The 15,914-nt window shown below is 37.1% G+C and overlaps 1 protein-coding gene across 8 annotated transcripts in view; it reads left to right on the forward strand.

The window, feature by feature from the left end:
* The window catches only part of RC3H2 (ring finger and CCCH-type domains 2), a 59,721-nt gene that overhangs the window by 36,683 nt on the left and 7,124 nt on the right, over positions 1 to 15,914 (forward strand). For 6 of the 8 annotated variants that reach the window (XM_017548373.2, XM_017548379.2, XM_017548377.2 and 3 more), the window contains 9 exons: positions 4,703 to 5,011; positions 9,295 to 9,509; positions 10,310 to 10,743; positions 11,325 to 11,495; positions 13,578 to 13,724; positions 14,059 to 14,272; positions 14,832 to 14,916; positions 15,179 to 15,260; positions 15,359 to 15,493. In XM_017548373.2, coding sequence (XP_017403862.1) covers positions 4,703 to 5,011; positions 9,295 to 9,509; positions 10,310 to 10,743; positions 11,325 to 11,495; positions 13,578 to 13,724; positions 14,059 to 14,272; positions 14,832 to 14,916; positions 15,179 to 15,260; positions 15,359 to 15,493 — 1,792 coding nt within the window. The remainder of the gene's footprint in view (positions 1 to 4,702; positions 5,012 to 9,294; positions 9,510 to 10,309; positions 10,744 to 11,324; positions 11,496 to 13,577; positions 13,725 to 14,058; positions 14,273 to 14,831; positions 14,917 to 15,178; positions 15,261 to 15,358; positions 15,494 to 15,914) is intronic. The other 2 variants (XM_037745648.1, XM_017548378.2) reach the window with 2 other exon arrangements.

The following is a 15,914-nucleotide window of genomic DNA, read 5'->3' on the forward strand; positions in this document are numbered from 1 at the left end:
TCTGTCCTTTTGGTTTAAAAAATGCGTGTTGCTACCTCACTCTGAGCTTTTCAAGGATAGGCCATTTGTCTTAGTTCACATAACACCAGAAACTCAGCAAACATTTAACTTAAATAAATTAATTTTACCCATATTTTCTTTTTCTATTATACACTCCTCTAACCAAACAAAATGTGGATGCCCAATAATCCCTTTTTAGAATATGTATTTATTAAACATTAAATATGTAAAATAAATACTATATAAATATTTATGTGGATATATTTTAGAACTAGGATGTTGGGGTCATGTTCCTAAGAATTGCTATATTCTGGGGAGTGTCAAAAGCAAGGGATCAGCCAACTCAACAAATAGTGGCCAGGCACAGTGGCTCACACCTGTAATCCCAGCACTTCAGAAGTCTGAGGCAGCTAATCGTTTGAGACCAGCTAGGCCAATGGGGGGGGATCCCTGTCTCTACTAAAAACACAAAAATTAGCCAGGCATGGTGGCACACACCTGTAGTCCCAGCTACTGGGGAGGCTGAGGCACAAGAATCATGTGAACCTGGGAGGTGGAGGTTGCAATGAGCTGAGATTGCACCATGGCGCCTGGGTGACAGAGTGAGACTCTGTCTCAAAAAAAAAAAATTGATTATTATATAGTAGGTACTATTCAAGATGTTTCTAATGGAAACAGAGGAACAATAAACAAGTAAATAAACAATTTTGGCCATGGCAAAGAATTTGGATTTATTCTGGTTGCAGTAGGAAGTAATTGTTATTTAAATGGAATGATGAGATTTTCATTTTGTCTTAGACATATCACTCTGGTGTCTACATGGATAGAAATAAGTTAAACTTCCACAGTGGTCCACAGGTGCAAATTCGGTAGCTCAGGTAGGACTATAGCAATGGAAATGATAAAAAGTAGTCATATTTAGGATATACTTTGGAAGTAGAGCTAACAACATGGACCAGTTGAATGTGGGCTATAAAGAAAAGAGGGGAATCAAGGATAATGCCAAGGTATGGAGCCTGCATAACTGAGTAGTCTTTCTGAAATGGGAAGTGCATCAGGGCAGAAAATCAGTAGTTCTCTTGGCCATATGAAGTTTGAAACTTATTCTATATTCATGCAACAAATAATAATTGGGGGTCAGGTGAGGTAGCTCATGCCTGTAATTCCAGTACTTTGAAAGGCTGAGGCAGGAAGATCACTTGAGCTCAGGAGTTTGAAACCAGCAACATAGCAAGACCTTGTCTCTACTACAAAAAAAAAAAAAAAAAATTGGCTGGGCATGGCTCACTCCTACCTGGGTGATGGAGACCCTGCCTTCGAAATAATAATAATAGTAATTGAACACTTAGGATGTATGAGGCACTGTGCTAAAGATAGAGAGATGCAAGAAAGGCAAAATTCTTATCCTCCTGGGGGGCTTATATTGTAGTAAAAAGACATAAATAGATATAGCATAATATGTTGTAATGACAGGCAGTATAAAAAAATACACAAAGGAGAAAAAGAATGATTGAGAAAGGGGAGATCTCTTAGATAGGATAGTCCAGGAAGGACTCTTAGAAAATATAACATTTGAGCAGATAGTCCAAAAAGGTTCCCCAAGAGAAAAAAAGATATTTACCTAAGTGAAGTCTTAGAAGAAGGTAAATAGGCTTGAGACCTTGGCCACAGGTGGTGAAACTAGCTTTAGTCAGGAACAGGAACTCATTGTCCCTTATTTTTAAGAGGAATATGTGGCTACAAGTACAGGAAAGTTACTGGAATTGGTAGTGGAAAGATAAGTAATTCTCCTCTGCTTTCATCTGTTTTCGTGGTTAAGTGGGAGACAGTATCATCTAGCTGTAGGAGGGGTGGTTGAAAGTAGTGGGGAAAAAGACTGTTAGAGATGGGAAAATGAACTTAGTAAAGAAGCATATTAATGAATTACTTATTTATAATTTTGAAGGGATTGTAGACAGCATGACTGCACACTTTTTCTCCAACATTTAGCTTCTTGGGAACAGGGTTGAGGTTTTACCAAATGAGTTACACAGAGGGAGTGGATCAAGGGAGTTAAAAGGTATTTACAAGTGAGGAATTAAGGGTAGCTACTAGGTGGGTAAGAAGAGATTTAAAAGGAATGGGAGAGTTAGGCATGGTGATGCACACCTGTAGTCCCAGCTACTCTGGAGGCAGAGCTGGGAGGATCACTTGAGTTTAGGATTTAAGGCAGTCCAGGCAACACAGTGTCTCTGAATAGGCAGCCTTTAGCTACCCAAATACTGAGTCCAATATATATCCCTACTTGTCACTTACTTTTCCTCATTTGGTTAAGGTTTTATTTCTCCTGATCCTCTCTTTTGTGTTCATAGTCAAAACTTTATTTTTTGCTTTCTAGAGCAACCTTGTGGATTATCTAAGTTTTGTTTTTTGAGGCTGGAAAGCAAGGAGGCATTGGGTATTTTGTATAAGAACTCTGAGGAAAAGAATAATGAGAGTAGGTTTCAGAGAGAATCTGGAGGAAGGCATAGGGATCTTTGGGCCCTTCCAGACCACCAGATTGCCTTCCTAAAATATAGATCTGCTCAGGCCCTTCCTTCTTAAAAGAAGTAATTATTGGTTTTCCTGGTATCTGTAAGATGATGTTGGCCAGACACAGTGGCTCATGCCTATAATCTCAGCATGTTGGAGGCAAAGGTGCGTGGATCACTTGAGGTCAGGAGTTCGAGACCACCCTGGCCCACGTGGTGAAACCCCATCTCTACAGAAAATACAAAAATTAGCCAGGTGTGGTGGCGGGTGCCTGGAATGCCAGCTACTTGGGAGGCTGAGGCAGGAGAATTGCTTGAACTGGAAGGCAAAGGTTGCAGTGAGCTGAGATCACACCATTGCACTGTAGCCTGGTTGATAAGAGGAAAACTCTGTCTCAAAAAATAAAAATAAAAAAAGGAGAGAGAGAGAGAGAGAGAAAACATATAAACTGGCCATCACCTATTTGTTTGTTGTTGTTTTTTAATATTCTGTTAATTCACTTTCAGCCAGTCTAATCTGGGAGAACTTGTCTTTCATTGAGCTTCACCTTCCTCTGCCAACGTGTACATGTTAAAGAGAAGGAAAAGAGAAGATTGAATAATTAAGCTGTTTATAGATACCAGAGGAATAAAAGGGAAACTATTGTGAAGGCATTGCTTATTACTAACACTATTTATATTTAATTACTATATGTTTATATATAATATTAATAACAGATTACTTTAGGCATATATAATTACGACCTCAAATATGTATAGTCTTCTTTCTGTTCATGAACTTAGTTTTTCACTGATTTAAAAATATTGGAGGGGCCAGGCATGGTGGCTTTATGCCTGTAATCCCAGCACTTTGGGAGGCCGAGGAGGGCAGATCACCTGAGGTCAGGAGTTCAAGACCAGCCTGGCCAACATGGCAAAACCCCATCTCTACTAAAAATACAAAAATTAACTAGGTTTGGTGATGGACACGTACCTGTAATGCCAGCTACTTGGGAGGCTGAGGCAGGACAATCACTTGAACCCAGGAGGCAGAGGTTGCAGTGAGCCAAGATTGCACCATTGCACTCCAGCCTGGGTGACAAGAATGGAACTTTGTCTCAAAAAGAAAAAAAAAATTGGAGGGAACATTGTTATGAATTACATTATAAGGCCGGGCGCGGTGGCTCAAGCCTGTAATCCCAGCACTTTGGGAGGCCGAGGCGGGTGGATCACGAGGTCAACAGATCGAGACCATACTGGTCAATATGGTGAAACTCCGTCTCTACTAAAAATGCAAAAAATTAGCTGGGCATGGTGGCGCATGCCTGTAATCCCAGCTACTCAGGAGGCTGAGGCAGGAGAATTGCCTGAACCCAGGAGGCGGAGGTTGTGGTGAGCCGAGATCGCGCCATTGCACTCCAGCCTGGGTAACATGAGTGAAACTCCGTCTCAAAAAAAAAAAAAAAAAAAAAAAAAAAGTATTACATTATAATGAAATTTTGGTATATAAGGGGAAACAAATTTTCTTAAATGGAATCCAAAATCAAATTGCCAGTCCTTTTGTGTATTAGAGTATTATATCCAATGATCACCATAAATAATATTCAAAACAGTATCAGAAAAATAATACAAATGTTTTTAACTTTAGGTATAAACTAATCTGAAAAATATAATACAGAATTTCTACATTTTTGTGTAATGTTTGTTTAGAAATGAGTTTTTAAAATTATTTTTAACAATTCTTAAACAGTTTGGTAACAACAGAGAGTGGCTTCAGCTCTTGCGTACCTTTTCTCTTTACTCTGTGTTCTTAACCAAATTTGCTGCCAGTTCCTGTCATTATTACATAATGCACTTTATATTCTAGTAATACAAAATTTTCAAATGATCTCTTTTCACTCCTTCAAAAGATTTCTTTGAATACCTTCTTGGACAAAGTGACATGAGGGGGAAGAAAAAAGAATACACGTATACTCTGCTTGATATATTAATTACATGTATATTATATACATATGTGAATGACATATATTTTCATGTGGGGTCTGTTGTAGTAGAATTTGATATATAGACTTTATTTGATTATTTAGCTGAAGAAATGTTTTGTCAAAGGTGTTTTCTCCTTTTTCAATCTTTTCCCACTGCCCATTGCCGTATTTTTTCTTGAGTGAGATTTAGTAAAATATTCACCCATATGTTGATTGTTTTTAAAACAGGTATCGATTAAGGAACAAAAAGATCAATGCCACTGTAAGAACGTTTCCTCTTCTAAATAAAGTTGGTGTAAACAACACTGTTACAACCACAGCCGGAAATGTCATTTCTGTCATAGGAAGTACTGAAACAACAGGGAAAATTGTTGCAAGTACAAATGGAATTTCAAATGCAGAAAACAGTGTTTCCCAGCTAATCTCACGTGGTACTGACAGTACCTTAAGAGCTCTGGAGACCGTGAAGAAAGTGGGAAAGGTTGGCACTAATGGTCAGAATGCTGCTGGGCCCTCTGCAGATTCTGTAACTGAAAAGTAGGTATTAGGTAAAAACAATTAATAGAAATTTTTTTTCCTTTTTAGAAATGCCTGAGTGTTTTTATTTCTCCTGAAGAATATCAGTTAATCAGAATTTTTATGCAAAATATTTCTTGATATAGAAAAAACACTAAATACTAAAAAATTTGAGTTCTAGTTTGGCTCTGCAACTGAATAGCCCTGTGAACTTGGAAAGTGACTTTAACTCTGAGTTTTGTTTTCCTCAACTGTACACTGGAGACTGGACCAGAATTTGGTTTTTTCATATCTTAATTTCTTGAACTGTAGTGTTGATTCCATAGAGGTTCTAGAAAAGAACTAAATAGAAACCTAAGCAGGTAAAATGCTGAGCCTCTAGCTCTGTTTCAGTTAGAGCACTTTCACTTTATGCTCTGTAATGAGGTGTAGCACTTAAGAGGGGACACTTTGGAGCCAGAATCTGTGGGCTCAAGTTCTGGTTCATGGTTTCCCAGCTGTTTGAACTTAGGCCAGCTACTTAATCTGTCTGCCTTAGTTTACTAATTCATAAAACTAGAGTTATAATGGTATCAACTTCATATGTTGGTTATGAGGGTTAAGTGAATGAATACTCCAGTATGCTTTGAACAATGCTTGCCAGACAGTAAGCACTTAGTAAATATTTGCTTTATTATTATTATCACTGTTAATTGTTATTGCATGTCAGCATAAGATTTTGTTTGTCAAAGGGTTTTGGTGCCTTTAGAAAAAAATTTTTAAATTTTCAGATGATCCGAAAGTTATTTCCAACTCTAAAATCTTGAGTATGATGTAATAAAATATTCATCAGTATATTGATATTCAGATTTCGTTGCCTAAAAATAGTCTATCAGTATCTATTTTATGCCTGCTAGGAAAAAAACATCATGCTAGGCACATAGCAATCAATGATGGATGGATAAACAGTAACATTTGCTATTTCTGCAGTCAGCATATGATGGGGGAAATTGTTTAGTAAAGGACTTTTACAGTCTTCCCTGGGCAAGATTTTGAAAAGATATATCTGAGAACATTGTCTAGTTAACAAATGTTATTTGTGCACTCGGTCTTGGAGCTCTGTTTTTGGCACATGAAACATAAGATAGCTTTGCTTTTAAGGGAGTTATGATATAGTTGTAGAAATAGCATTTACACATATGAAACAATACTGAAGTTGGATTAAAGGACAGGAAAATTTTATATCGCTGGGAGAAATATGGGAAATTACAGAAAAAAAGAACAACATAACATGGATTAAATCTGTTTGTAATTATATGGAATACTAAAGAGACCAGCCTTTCAGATCTGAAGGCTTATGTTAGGGACTAGTGTAAAATAAGATTAGATAGGTTTGCACCAGATTATGAATACCTTATGTATACATGCTTAGGAAATAAGCTTTTGAAGAGTTTTGGCAAGGTAATGTTGTAAAACTGTTTTACATCCATACAATGGAATATTATTCAGCCATAAAAAAGGAATGAAGTACTATTATGTGCTATAATATGGATGAACCTTTAAAACATGCTAAATGAAAGAAGCCAGATACAAAAGGTCACATATGGTTTCATTTATGTTAAATATCTAGAATAGGCAAATTCATAGAGACAGGAAGTAGATTAATGCTTTCTAGGGGTTTAGGGTTGGGACAGGAATGGGGAGTAAATGCTAATGGGTACAGGTTTCTCTTGGGGATGATGAAAATGTTTCAGAATTAGATAGTGGTGATAATTGGACAACCTTGTGAATATACTAAAAATTACTGAATTGTACATCCTAAAATAATGAATAATAACAATATCTCAATTTTTAAACAAAATGAACTAGGGTAAAACCTTTTTTTTTTCTTTTTGAGATGGAGTCTCTTAATGTCACTTATGCTGGAGTGCAATGGGGTGATCTAGGCTCACTGCAACCTCCACCTCCTGGGTTGAAGTGATTCTTCTGCCTCAGCCTCCCAAGTAGCTGGGATTACAGGCACCTGCCACCAGGCCCAGCTAATTTTTATATTTTTAATAGAGACGGGGTTTTGCCATGTTGGCCAGGCTGGTCTCGAACTCCTAACCTTGTGAACTGCCCACCTCAGCTTCCCAAAGTGCTGGGATTACAGGTGTGAGCCACCATGCCCAGCTAGTAAAAACTTTTAAAAAAATAAATCACTGGGTGTGGTAGCTCCTGACACCTTGAACCCTCCACCTCCTGGGTTCAAGGAGAATTGCTTGAACCCAGGAGGTGGAGGTTGCAGTGAGCTGAAACCACACCACTGTACTCCAGCCTGGCAATGGGGGCGAGACTCCATCTCAGAAAAATAAGCAAAAACAAACAAACAAAATAAAAAAAATAAATTTTTATTGCAACATAATTGTTCCAGTTGTTATTGGAACACAGGAAAAAGAAGAACTAATTCTATTAGAGGTATTGTGGATGGCTTCTTATAGGTAAAGTGATGATACCTGAGCTATTTCCAAAAGTATGGATAGTAAAGAAGGAAGGACCTTGTGGATGGAGAAGGCAGCACAGGCAAAATCAATAAGGTATGAGAGAAGCTGCCATGGGAAGAGCCTAGAATCCTGAAAGTTATCTAGGGTAGTGATCTAATTCTGACTAGGATGTGATTGAAGATTAGCTTTTTTCCTTAAGTTCGAAGTTTTCCTTAAGTTCGAAGACAGCTTGCGTGATTTCATGAGGCTATGAATGTTTACCTTATCATAGATCCTGTTGCCTTTTTGTTGATAAGTCTGTGAGTTTACCGTTCGAAAGTACTAATCCAAATTTTAGGGTATATCACATTTTGACACAGAGGACCAGATAATCTCTGTAAAGCATAGTGCCTGGAATAGACTCAAATAGCTACTTGATAAATATTTGTTATTATTGTTTTAAGGAAATCCTAATCATTTTCCTTGTTGTCTCTATTTTACTTATGTAAAGAATAAGCACAGCTCTAAAATATCTTTATACTCCAAACCCATACATTTGTACCTACTATTATTTATACTTCCTTAGTTATTTTTTTGTTTTAATACGCAATTACACGTGGAAGTAAACATCTGCTAGACTAATCTGTGTTAAACTTAAAGACAGCCCATATACCTTTTATTTATGCCCTAGCTTTAAAATGCTTTTTCTAGTTTGAGAAAAACCCTCTAATCTGGTTGAGATGCAGTGTATTGAGTTCCTGCATAATTAACAAGACCATTTTCTTCAGTCGTCACATATCTAAAGCTCTGTCAACATTTACTTCTTAAAAGTGGTTAAGAAAGCCATAATTAGATCCTCTCGAGCTAATTACTTAGTGACTCAACCAAGAAAATTATTTTGTGTTAATAATAATAATAATAGGTTGGTGTGTTTTGCATCATCAGTTTAATGAGTTACCATTTCATTCATCCAGCAACTATTTACTGAGTACTTACTGCATGCCAGGAACAGTTTTATTTGTCCAACAAATATTTACAAAGTGCCTACTCTGCCTGGAGCTGTTCTAGGTGCTGGGGATATAGAAGTTATCAAAATAAACAAAGTGGCCTTTCCTCAAGGAGCTTATATTTCAGCTAATCTAACTCCTCATAGAAAACAGCCCCTTTCTTTACATGTCTGTTTTCTTTGTCCCAAAGAATTCTACTAGTGGACTATATTATTTCTGTTGAGAACTTATTGAACAGAATTTTTTTTTTTTTTAACCTTCAGTAGGGAAAAATCTTTTTTTAAAGAATGAGTAGTGGCTAGGCACGGTGTCTCATGCCTGTAATTCCAGCATTTTATGAGGCCAAGGTAGGAGAATTGCCTGAGCCCAGGAGATTGAGACCCTCCTGAGCAGCAAATTTATTAAAAATTAGCCCGTTATGGTGGTGCATACTTGTAGTGCCATCTGCTTTGGAGGCTGATGTGGGAAGATCACTTAGGCCAAGGAGGTCAAGGCTGCAGTGAGCTGTTACTATGATTGTGCCAGTGCACTCCAGCCTGGGTGACAGAGTGACACCCTGTCTCAAAAAAAAAAAAAAAAAAAAATTTGGGTAAATGGCAACTGATGAGTCATATTAATATCTGGGAATTGTTTTTATTCTCTGTGGCCCACACCAGAATATGACATCTGTTACCATGATCATGTAAATTAGCTCTATAAGGTGGCAGTGAAATTCATTGCTTTATTTGTCGATGTGGCAATATCTGAAATGTTTTCTATTAGTGTTTCTGAATATAATTTTACTAAAAATTTCTACTAAGGAGGACAATCATAGACAGTGATTTATCCTTTGCCCTTTATTAAATTTTCTCTCTAGTAAAATTGGTTCTCCACCCAAGACTCCTGTAAGTAATGTAGCAGCTACCTCAGCTGGGCCCTCTAATGTTGGAACAGAGCTGAATTCTGTGCCTCAAAAATCCAGCCCATTTCTAACTAGAGTACCAGTATATCCTCCGCATTCTGAAAACGTTCAGTATTTTCAAGATCCAAGGACTCAGATACCCTTTGAAGTCCCACAGTACCCACAGACAGGTGAGTAATTTTAAACAATTCTAAGGAAAAAAAGATATATTGTTTCCCTTAGATAAATGAGTGAATAGTTCTAGAATGTCTACATTTAAAAAAATTAATCCTTTTGACTATATGACTTTTAAGTTTTCTTCCTTCCCCTAAGGATCTGTGGTTCTAAATACCAACAGCTTTAAAGTTGTCATTCTTACAAATCAAATATGGGTTCAGGAGTGAACTTCAGGGGGTTTTCTGTAAGTTCCCTAAAATGATGTAAAAAAAAGTTTATGTATGCTTATGTGCAATTTTGGAAATACAATGGACAACTTATATAGATTTCGAAAGAGGTCTACCTCTTCTCCCAAAAAGGTTAATAAAAATCAATGATGTAACTGATTATTTGATCAAAAACCGGTGGCAATAGGATATTTGCCAGCCGTATATTAATAGCTCTGTTGTGTGTTTTAAGGAGTACTTTAACAAAAGTATTGAATATTAATGATTTTCATATAGTGATATCTTGAAAATATGTAGCTTATGGTCAGGCATGGTAGCTCACACGTATAATCCCAGCGCTCTGGGAGGCCCAACCAGGAAAACCGCTTGAACCCAGGACCAGCCTGGGTATCATAGTGAGACTCTGTCTCTACCCAAAAAAAAAAAAAAAAAAAAAAAGCACTGTATAAAGCTTTGTAAAGCAGGATAAGGTAAGGTTCACAGCTTACTATATTTTCCGGCATTAAGGGCTGCGTTAGATTTAAGCCATTGTAAAATGTTGGATTGTACTAAGATTACATTAAATATTCCTCTTTCCAATTTTCAAGGGTACTATCCACCACCTCCAACGGTACCAGCTGGTGTGGCTCCCTGTGTTCCTCGCTTTGTGAGGTCCAATAATGTTCCAGAGTCCTCCCTCCCACCTGCTTCCATGCCATATGCCGATCATTACAGTACATTTTCCCCTCGAGATCGAATGAATTCTTCTCCTTACCAACCTCCTCCTCCGCAGCCGTATGGACCAGTTCCTCCAGTACCTTCTGGAATGTACGCTCCTGTGTACGACAGCAGGCGCATCTGGCGCCCACCTATGTACCAACGAGATGACATTATTAGAAGCAATTCTTTACCTCCAATGGATGTGATGCACTCATCTGTCTATCAGACATCTTTGCGGGAAAGATATAACTCATTAGATGGGTATTACTCGGTGGCTTGTCAGCCACCAAGTGAGCCAAGGACAACTGTGCCTTTACCAAGGGTAAGTGATGATGGAAATTGGAGTGCTGCTATAATGTAGTCATTAAGAGCCCAGTGTCTGGAGTCAAACCACCCAGGTAGATATCCTGGCTCTTCCACTTACTAATTGTGTGACTTAAGGAATTTACTTGACCTCTCGATGCCTCAGTTTATTCATTTGATGGAAATAATAGTAGTACCTACCTCATAAGGCTGTTGTGAGAATTAAATTAGAAATCAAACCTCTTAGAACTGGGCCTGATACATGTTAATGCTCAATAAATGTTATGTTTGGATAGGAAATTGTTGGGAAAGTTGAAAGAAATCTTAAAAATACAAGGTTAGGGCCTTTTTCAGTATCACCACATATATACAAATGACTTTCCTAAACCAGTAAAGTGAGTGCTCAGATTTTGCTTTTAACATTGGTTGAATAAATATTAAACCTTTTTATTTCAGTGTATGGAGAACAGACTAGGGTGACTTTCCCTGCTGTATTTTTTTTATCCCAACAATATCATAAACTGTTTACATTATTTTCACATAGTTAAATTATTGACCACTCCCTAGATGATTAAGATTGTTTCTTTTATCCCCCATTAGGAACCTTGTGGTCATTTGAAGACCAGTTGCGAGGAGCAGATAAGAAGAAAGCCAGATCAGTGGGCACAGTACCACACTCAGAAAGCACCTCTTGTCTCTTCAACTCTTCCTGTGGCAACACAGTCACCAACACCACCTTCTCCTCTATTCAGTGTAGACTTTCGTGCGGATGTAAGAAAGGTTTTAATTACTTGATGTCGCAGGGATAGGTCAAATAGCTGATTTCAAATTACTCATTCAAACCAGGATTGGCTATGTTGGATATTTTGCAATGGTTTGGTGTGCAGTTGAGTTTAGTTCAATAAACACTGAATATATGTGCACTACAGCTAGGTGTTATGAGACTCTGAAGACCATTAACCCATAGTCCTTTACCAAGAATTCAAAATCTTTCCAGTAATATAGTTATTTTATGGTTTTTTATTTAGTGTGATTTATATCTATCATTTATTGAGCACCTACTCATAAAGCCATTTGCCAGTACTGTACTAAGCAATTGCATAAAGCTATTTTATTTAATTCTCACAAAAACCTTAGGGGGCAGGTATTTTCCATATTTTACAGGGTGGGAATCCTACTCACAGAAGTTAAATAATTTGCCCAAGATCTTTCAGCCTTTAAATAGCTGGGATTTGAATCCTGGGCTATCTGAGGTATTTCTTCCCTCCTTCACAAGAGATGCAGAAATACCTACGGTATTTTTTATTCTCTTTACATCACTTTAATTATTGTTTTTGGCATTACAAAATAAATTTTTGTATCAAGATGATTTTAATTTAATATGATGTTTTCAGTACTGTTATATTTAGAGAAAACCATTAATTTATTTTTAAAGTTTCTTCTGGTTTATTCCCCATCCCTGAAGTTATGATATTAAAAATGTTAAAATCTTTTCATTATAAAAAATTTCAAACATATGCAAGTATAGAGAGAATAACGTAATAACTTGTACCCAACACCCAGGTTCCACAGTTATCAACTCAGTCAATACTGTCTTATTTGTACCCCTTCTTCCCACTGGATTGTTGTGAAGTAATCTTAGGCATTATATTTTTTAATCCATAAATATTTCAATAAAGCATTGAATTTTTAAACCAGATCCAAATTGGTCTTGTCAAACTTAGACTTCTTCAAAGCTAGTAAATATCTTGACAACAGAGTGACAGAGCTGCCACTTCCTTTATAGATGCCGCTTGTATTTTCTTTTTCGATATACTAGGCTTCAGGAAATCATTATTTCTCTGAGACTCAGATCTGCTGAGTTTGACTTAAGAAAAGCTATTTAACCTTTTTGGCCTTGAGTTTTTTTTTTTATCTGAATAATTAGTAAACTAGATTTAATAATTCCTACAACTTTTGTATTCTGGTCCTATAGTATTCTTATTCACATCCATTTAAAATTTATTTCTCCTTTAACTCCAAAGCCTTCTTTGAATTCCTTTTGTTTTTTACTTGATACTGCATAATTTATCAGTTATATTCCCTTATTTGCACATGGTGTTCTTTTTCTCAAGAAAATTATAAACTCGGCTGGGTGCAGTGGCTCATGCCCATAATCCCAGCACTTTGGAAGTTTGAAGTGGGTGGATTGCTTGAGCCCAGGAGTTTGAAACCAGCCTAGGCAACATGGCAAAACCCCATCTCTACTAAAAATACAAAAAATTGTCTGGGCATAGTGGCACATAGTAGTACCAGCTACTTGGGAAGCTAAGTTGGGAAAATCACCTGATCCCGGAAAGTTGAGGCTGCAGTGAACTGTGATCACCCCACTGCCCACTAGCCTGGGCGGTGGGAGTAAGACCCTGTCTCAAAAGAAAATTATAAACTCCTTTAGGATACGGATTGTGAACTCTGTGTGTATCTATGTATTTGTTTTCTCTGTTTTTTTTCTTGGAGCACCCAATACCATATTAGTAGCATACTATAAATATTTGTTAATTGGTTTTGATAGTTATTAGTCAGATGTTCCATATGAGCACTTAAAGGACAAAGTGAAAAGGGAAAGCATGCCATTTTCTATTGTCAAAATACCATTTGTTGTTTATTACAGTTTTTTATATTAGTTATTGAAAGAGTATAATCGTTCACTATGAAGTCCTCTGAATTCTATAATAGTTACTTTATGTTAGTTACAGGTAACTAATATAAATTTAATATAAAATATAAATAACATAAAATTTATATTTATAATATAAGTGTAAATTTAAGCTTCTTACTAATTGGCTTTATTTCTATTTTTGATTTTTTAACCAGTTCTCAGAGAGTGTGAGTGGTACAAAATTTGAAGAAGAACATCTTTCCCATTATTCTCCGTGGTCTTGTGGCACCATAGGCTCCTGTATAAATGCCATCGATTCAGAGCCCAAAGATGTAATTGCTAATTCAAATGCTGTGTTAATGGTATGATTTTGCTGGGGTTGCAGGGGTTGGAGGTGAGAGATGATGCATGTTCACTCAAGTTGTATAATGAATGTTTTCTATTTATTCATTCATATTGTTGCCTTATAACTCATCATTAGCAGGGTATATTTAGGTAAGTCTGAAATAAATTACATTTAATGTTTAAATTATTTGAACATTGGTGGTTTAATGGCAGCTTGTTGGATTATCATTGATGTCTAGAGCTAGTTTTAAATTTGCCAAAAAATCTAATTATATGTCTTTTGATAGCATATATTTACTAGCTGAAGTAATTGCCAACAGTCCTTTTATTGATTTTCTTTGGTTTATATAGGACCTGGACAGTGGCGATGTTAAGAGAAGAGTACATCTATTTGAAACTCAGAGAAGGACAAAAGAAGAAGATCCAATAATTCCCTTTAGTGATGGACCCATCATCTCAAAATGGGGTGCAATTTCCAGATCTTCCCGTACAGGATACCATACCACAGATCCCGTCCAGGCCACTGCTTCCCAAGGAAGTGCAACTAAGCCCATCAGTGTATCAGGTAATCCATTTACATAATACCTAGCCTGATAAGTTCTAAGAACTATGCTTTTTTTTTTTTTTTAATTGAGACAGAACCTCACTTTGTCACCCAGACTGGAGTGTAGTGGCATGATCTCAGCTTACTGCAACCTCCATCCTCAGTTCAAGCGATTCTCCTGCCTCAGCCTCCCGAGTAGCTGGGATTGCAGACTTGTATCACCATACCTCGTTAATTTTATATTTTTAGTAGAGAGTGTTTTTTATTTTAGTTTTGCCATGTTGACCAGGCTGGGCTGGAACTCCTGGCCCCATGTGATGCACCCACCTCAGCCTCCCAAAGTGCTGGGATTACAGGTATGAGCCACTGTGCCTGACCCAGGTACTTGCATTTTAATTCTCAACTTGTGAGATGGAAAACATTTCCCTTCATTTAATAACCATAGGAAACTCAGAATTGGGTGGTTTAACAGCATCATATGGCCAGTGGGATAGAATACAGATCTATTTTGAGAAGTACACATTCACATCAGTACACTGATTTTTTACTTTTTTGATCATTGTTTCTTTCGTGTCTGTAGATTATGTCCCTTATGTCAATGCTGTTGATTCAAGATGGAGTTCATATGGCAACGAGGCCACATCATCAGCACATTATATTGAAAGGTAACTTTTTTTCTTAATTCTATAGGATTCTCCATTCTCAGACTTGTATGTATCTTAAGAGTACACATCCTACCCCCAGTTCATGAAATGTGCTTTGCTTGTCTTAGCTATGTAACCAATTTCTGAAAAATATTTGCTTTTACATTTGGAATGATGACTCAAGTTTTCAGGGTTGATCCGTCAGATAAAACGTATGGTTATTTCTGCTTTTGTTGCTTCATTCACTTCACTTTTATTACAGTAAACATCTTTCTCTTTAAAGGGACAGATTCATTGTTACTGATTTGTCTGGTCATAGAAAGCATTCCAGTACTGGGGACCTTTTGAGCCTTGAACTTCAGCAGGTAGGCTCTGTAACTCAGGTATTAGTTTTTTAAAAACAGAATGACAGTTGAAAGCTATGGTTGGAAGTTAAGTTTACTTTTTTTCTCTCCTCATATAGGCCAAGAGCAACTCATTACTTCTTCAGAGAGAGGCCAATGCTTTGGCCATGCAACAGAAGTGGAATTCCCTGGATGAAGGCCGTCACCTTACCTTAAATCTTTTAAGCAAGGAAATTGAACTGAGAAATGGAGAGGTAAAGAAACTGAACCTTTTGGCTTCTTGCTTAATGTATTTGTTTTCTGCTGTTGCATCTTGGTTATACCATTACTGAGTGCATTTTGGTGTGCCTGTTTCTGATGGATGACGGATTGCTTTTAAAACTTATAATAGAAATAAAATTGTAGTCCTAGATTTCTTAAATAATTCTTTAACTAGATCACTGGGATTTTTTTTGTTGTTGTTTTCTTTTTGAGACGAAATCTTACTCTATTGTTTGGAATGCAGTGGTATGATCTCAGCTCACTGTAGCCTCTGACTCCCAGGTTCAAGTGATTCTCCTGCCTCAGCCTCCCGAGTAGCTGGGATTATAGGCACCCACCACCACAACAAGCTAATTTTTGTATTTTCAGTAGAGACAGGGTTTCACCATGTTGGCCAGGCTGGTCTTGAACTCC

This window comes from Cebus imitator, unplaced genomic scaffold (genome assembly GCF_001604975.1).
Source record: "Cebus imitator isolate Cc_AM_T3 unplaced genomic scaffold, Cebus_imitator-1.0 Scaffold206, whole genome shotgun sequence".
Lineage (NCBI taxonomy): Eukaryota > Metazoa > Chordata > Mammalia > Primates > Cebidae > Cebus > Cebus imitator.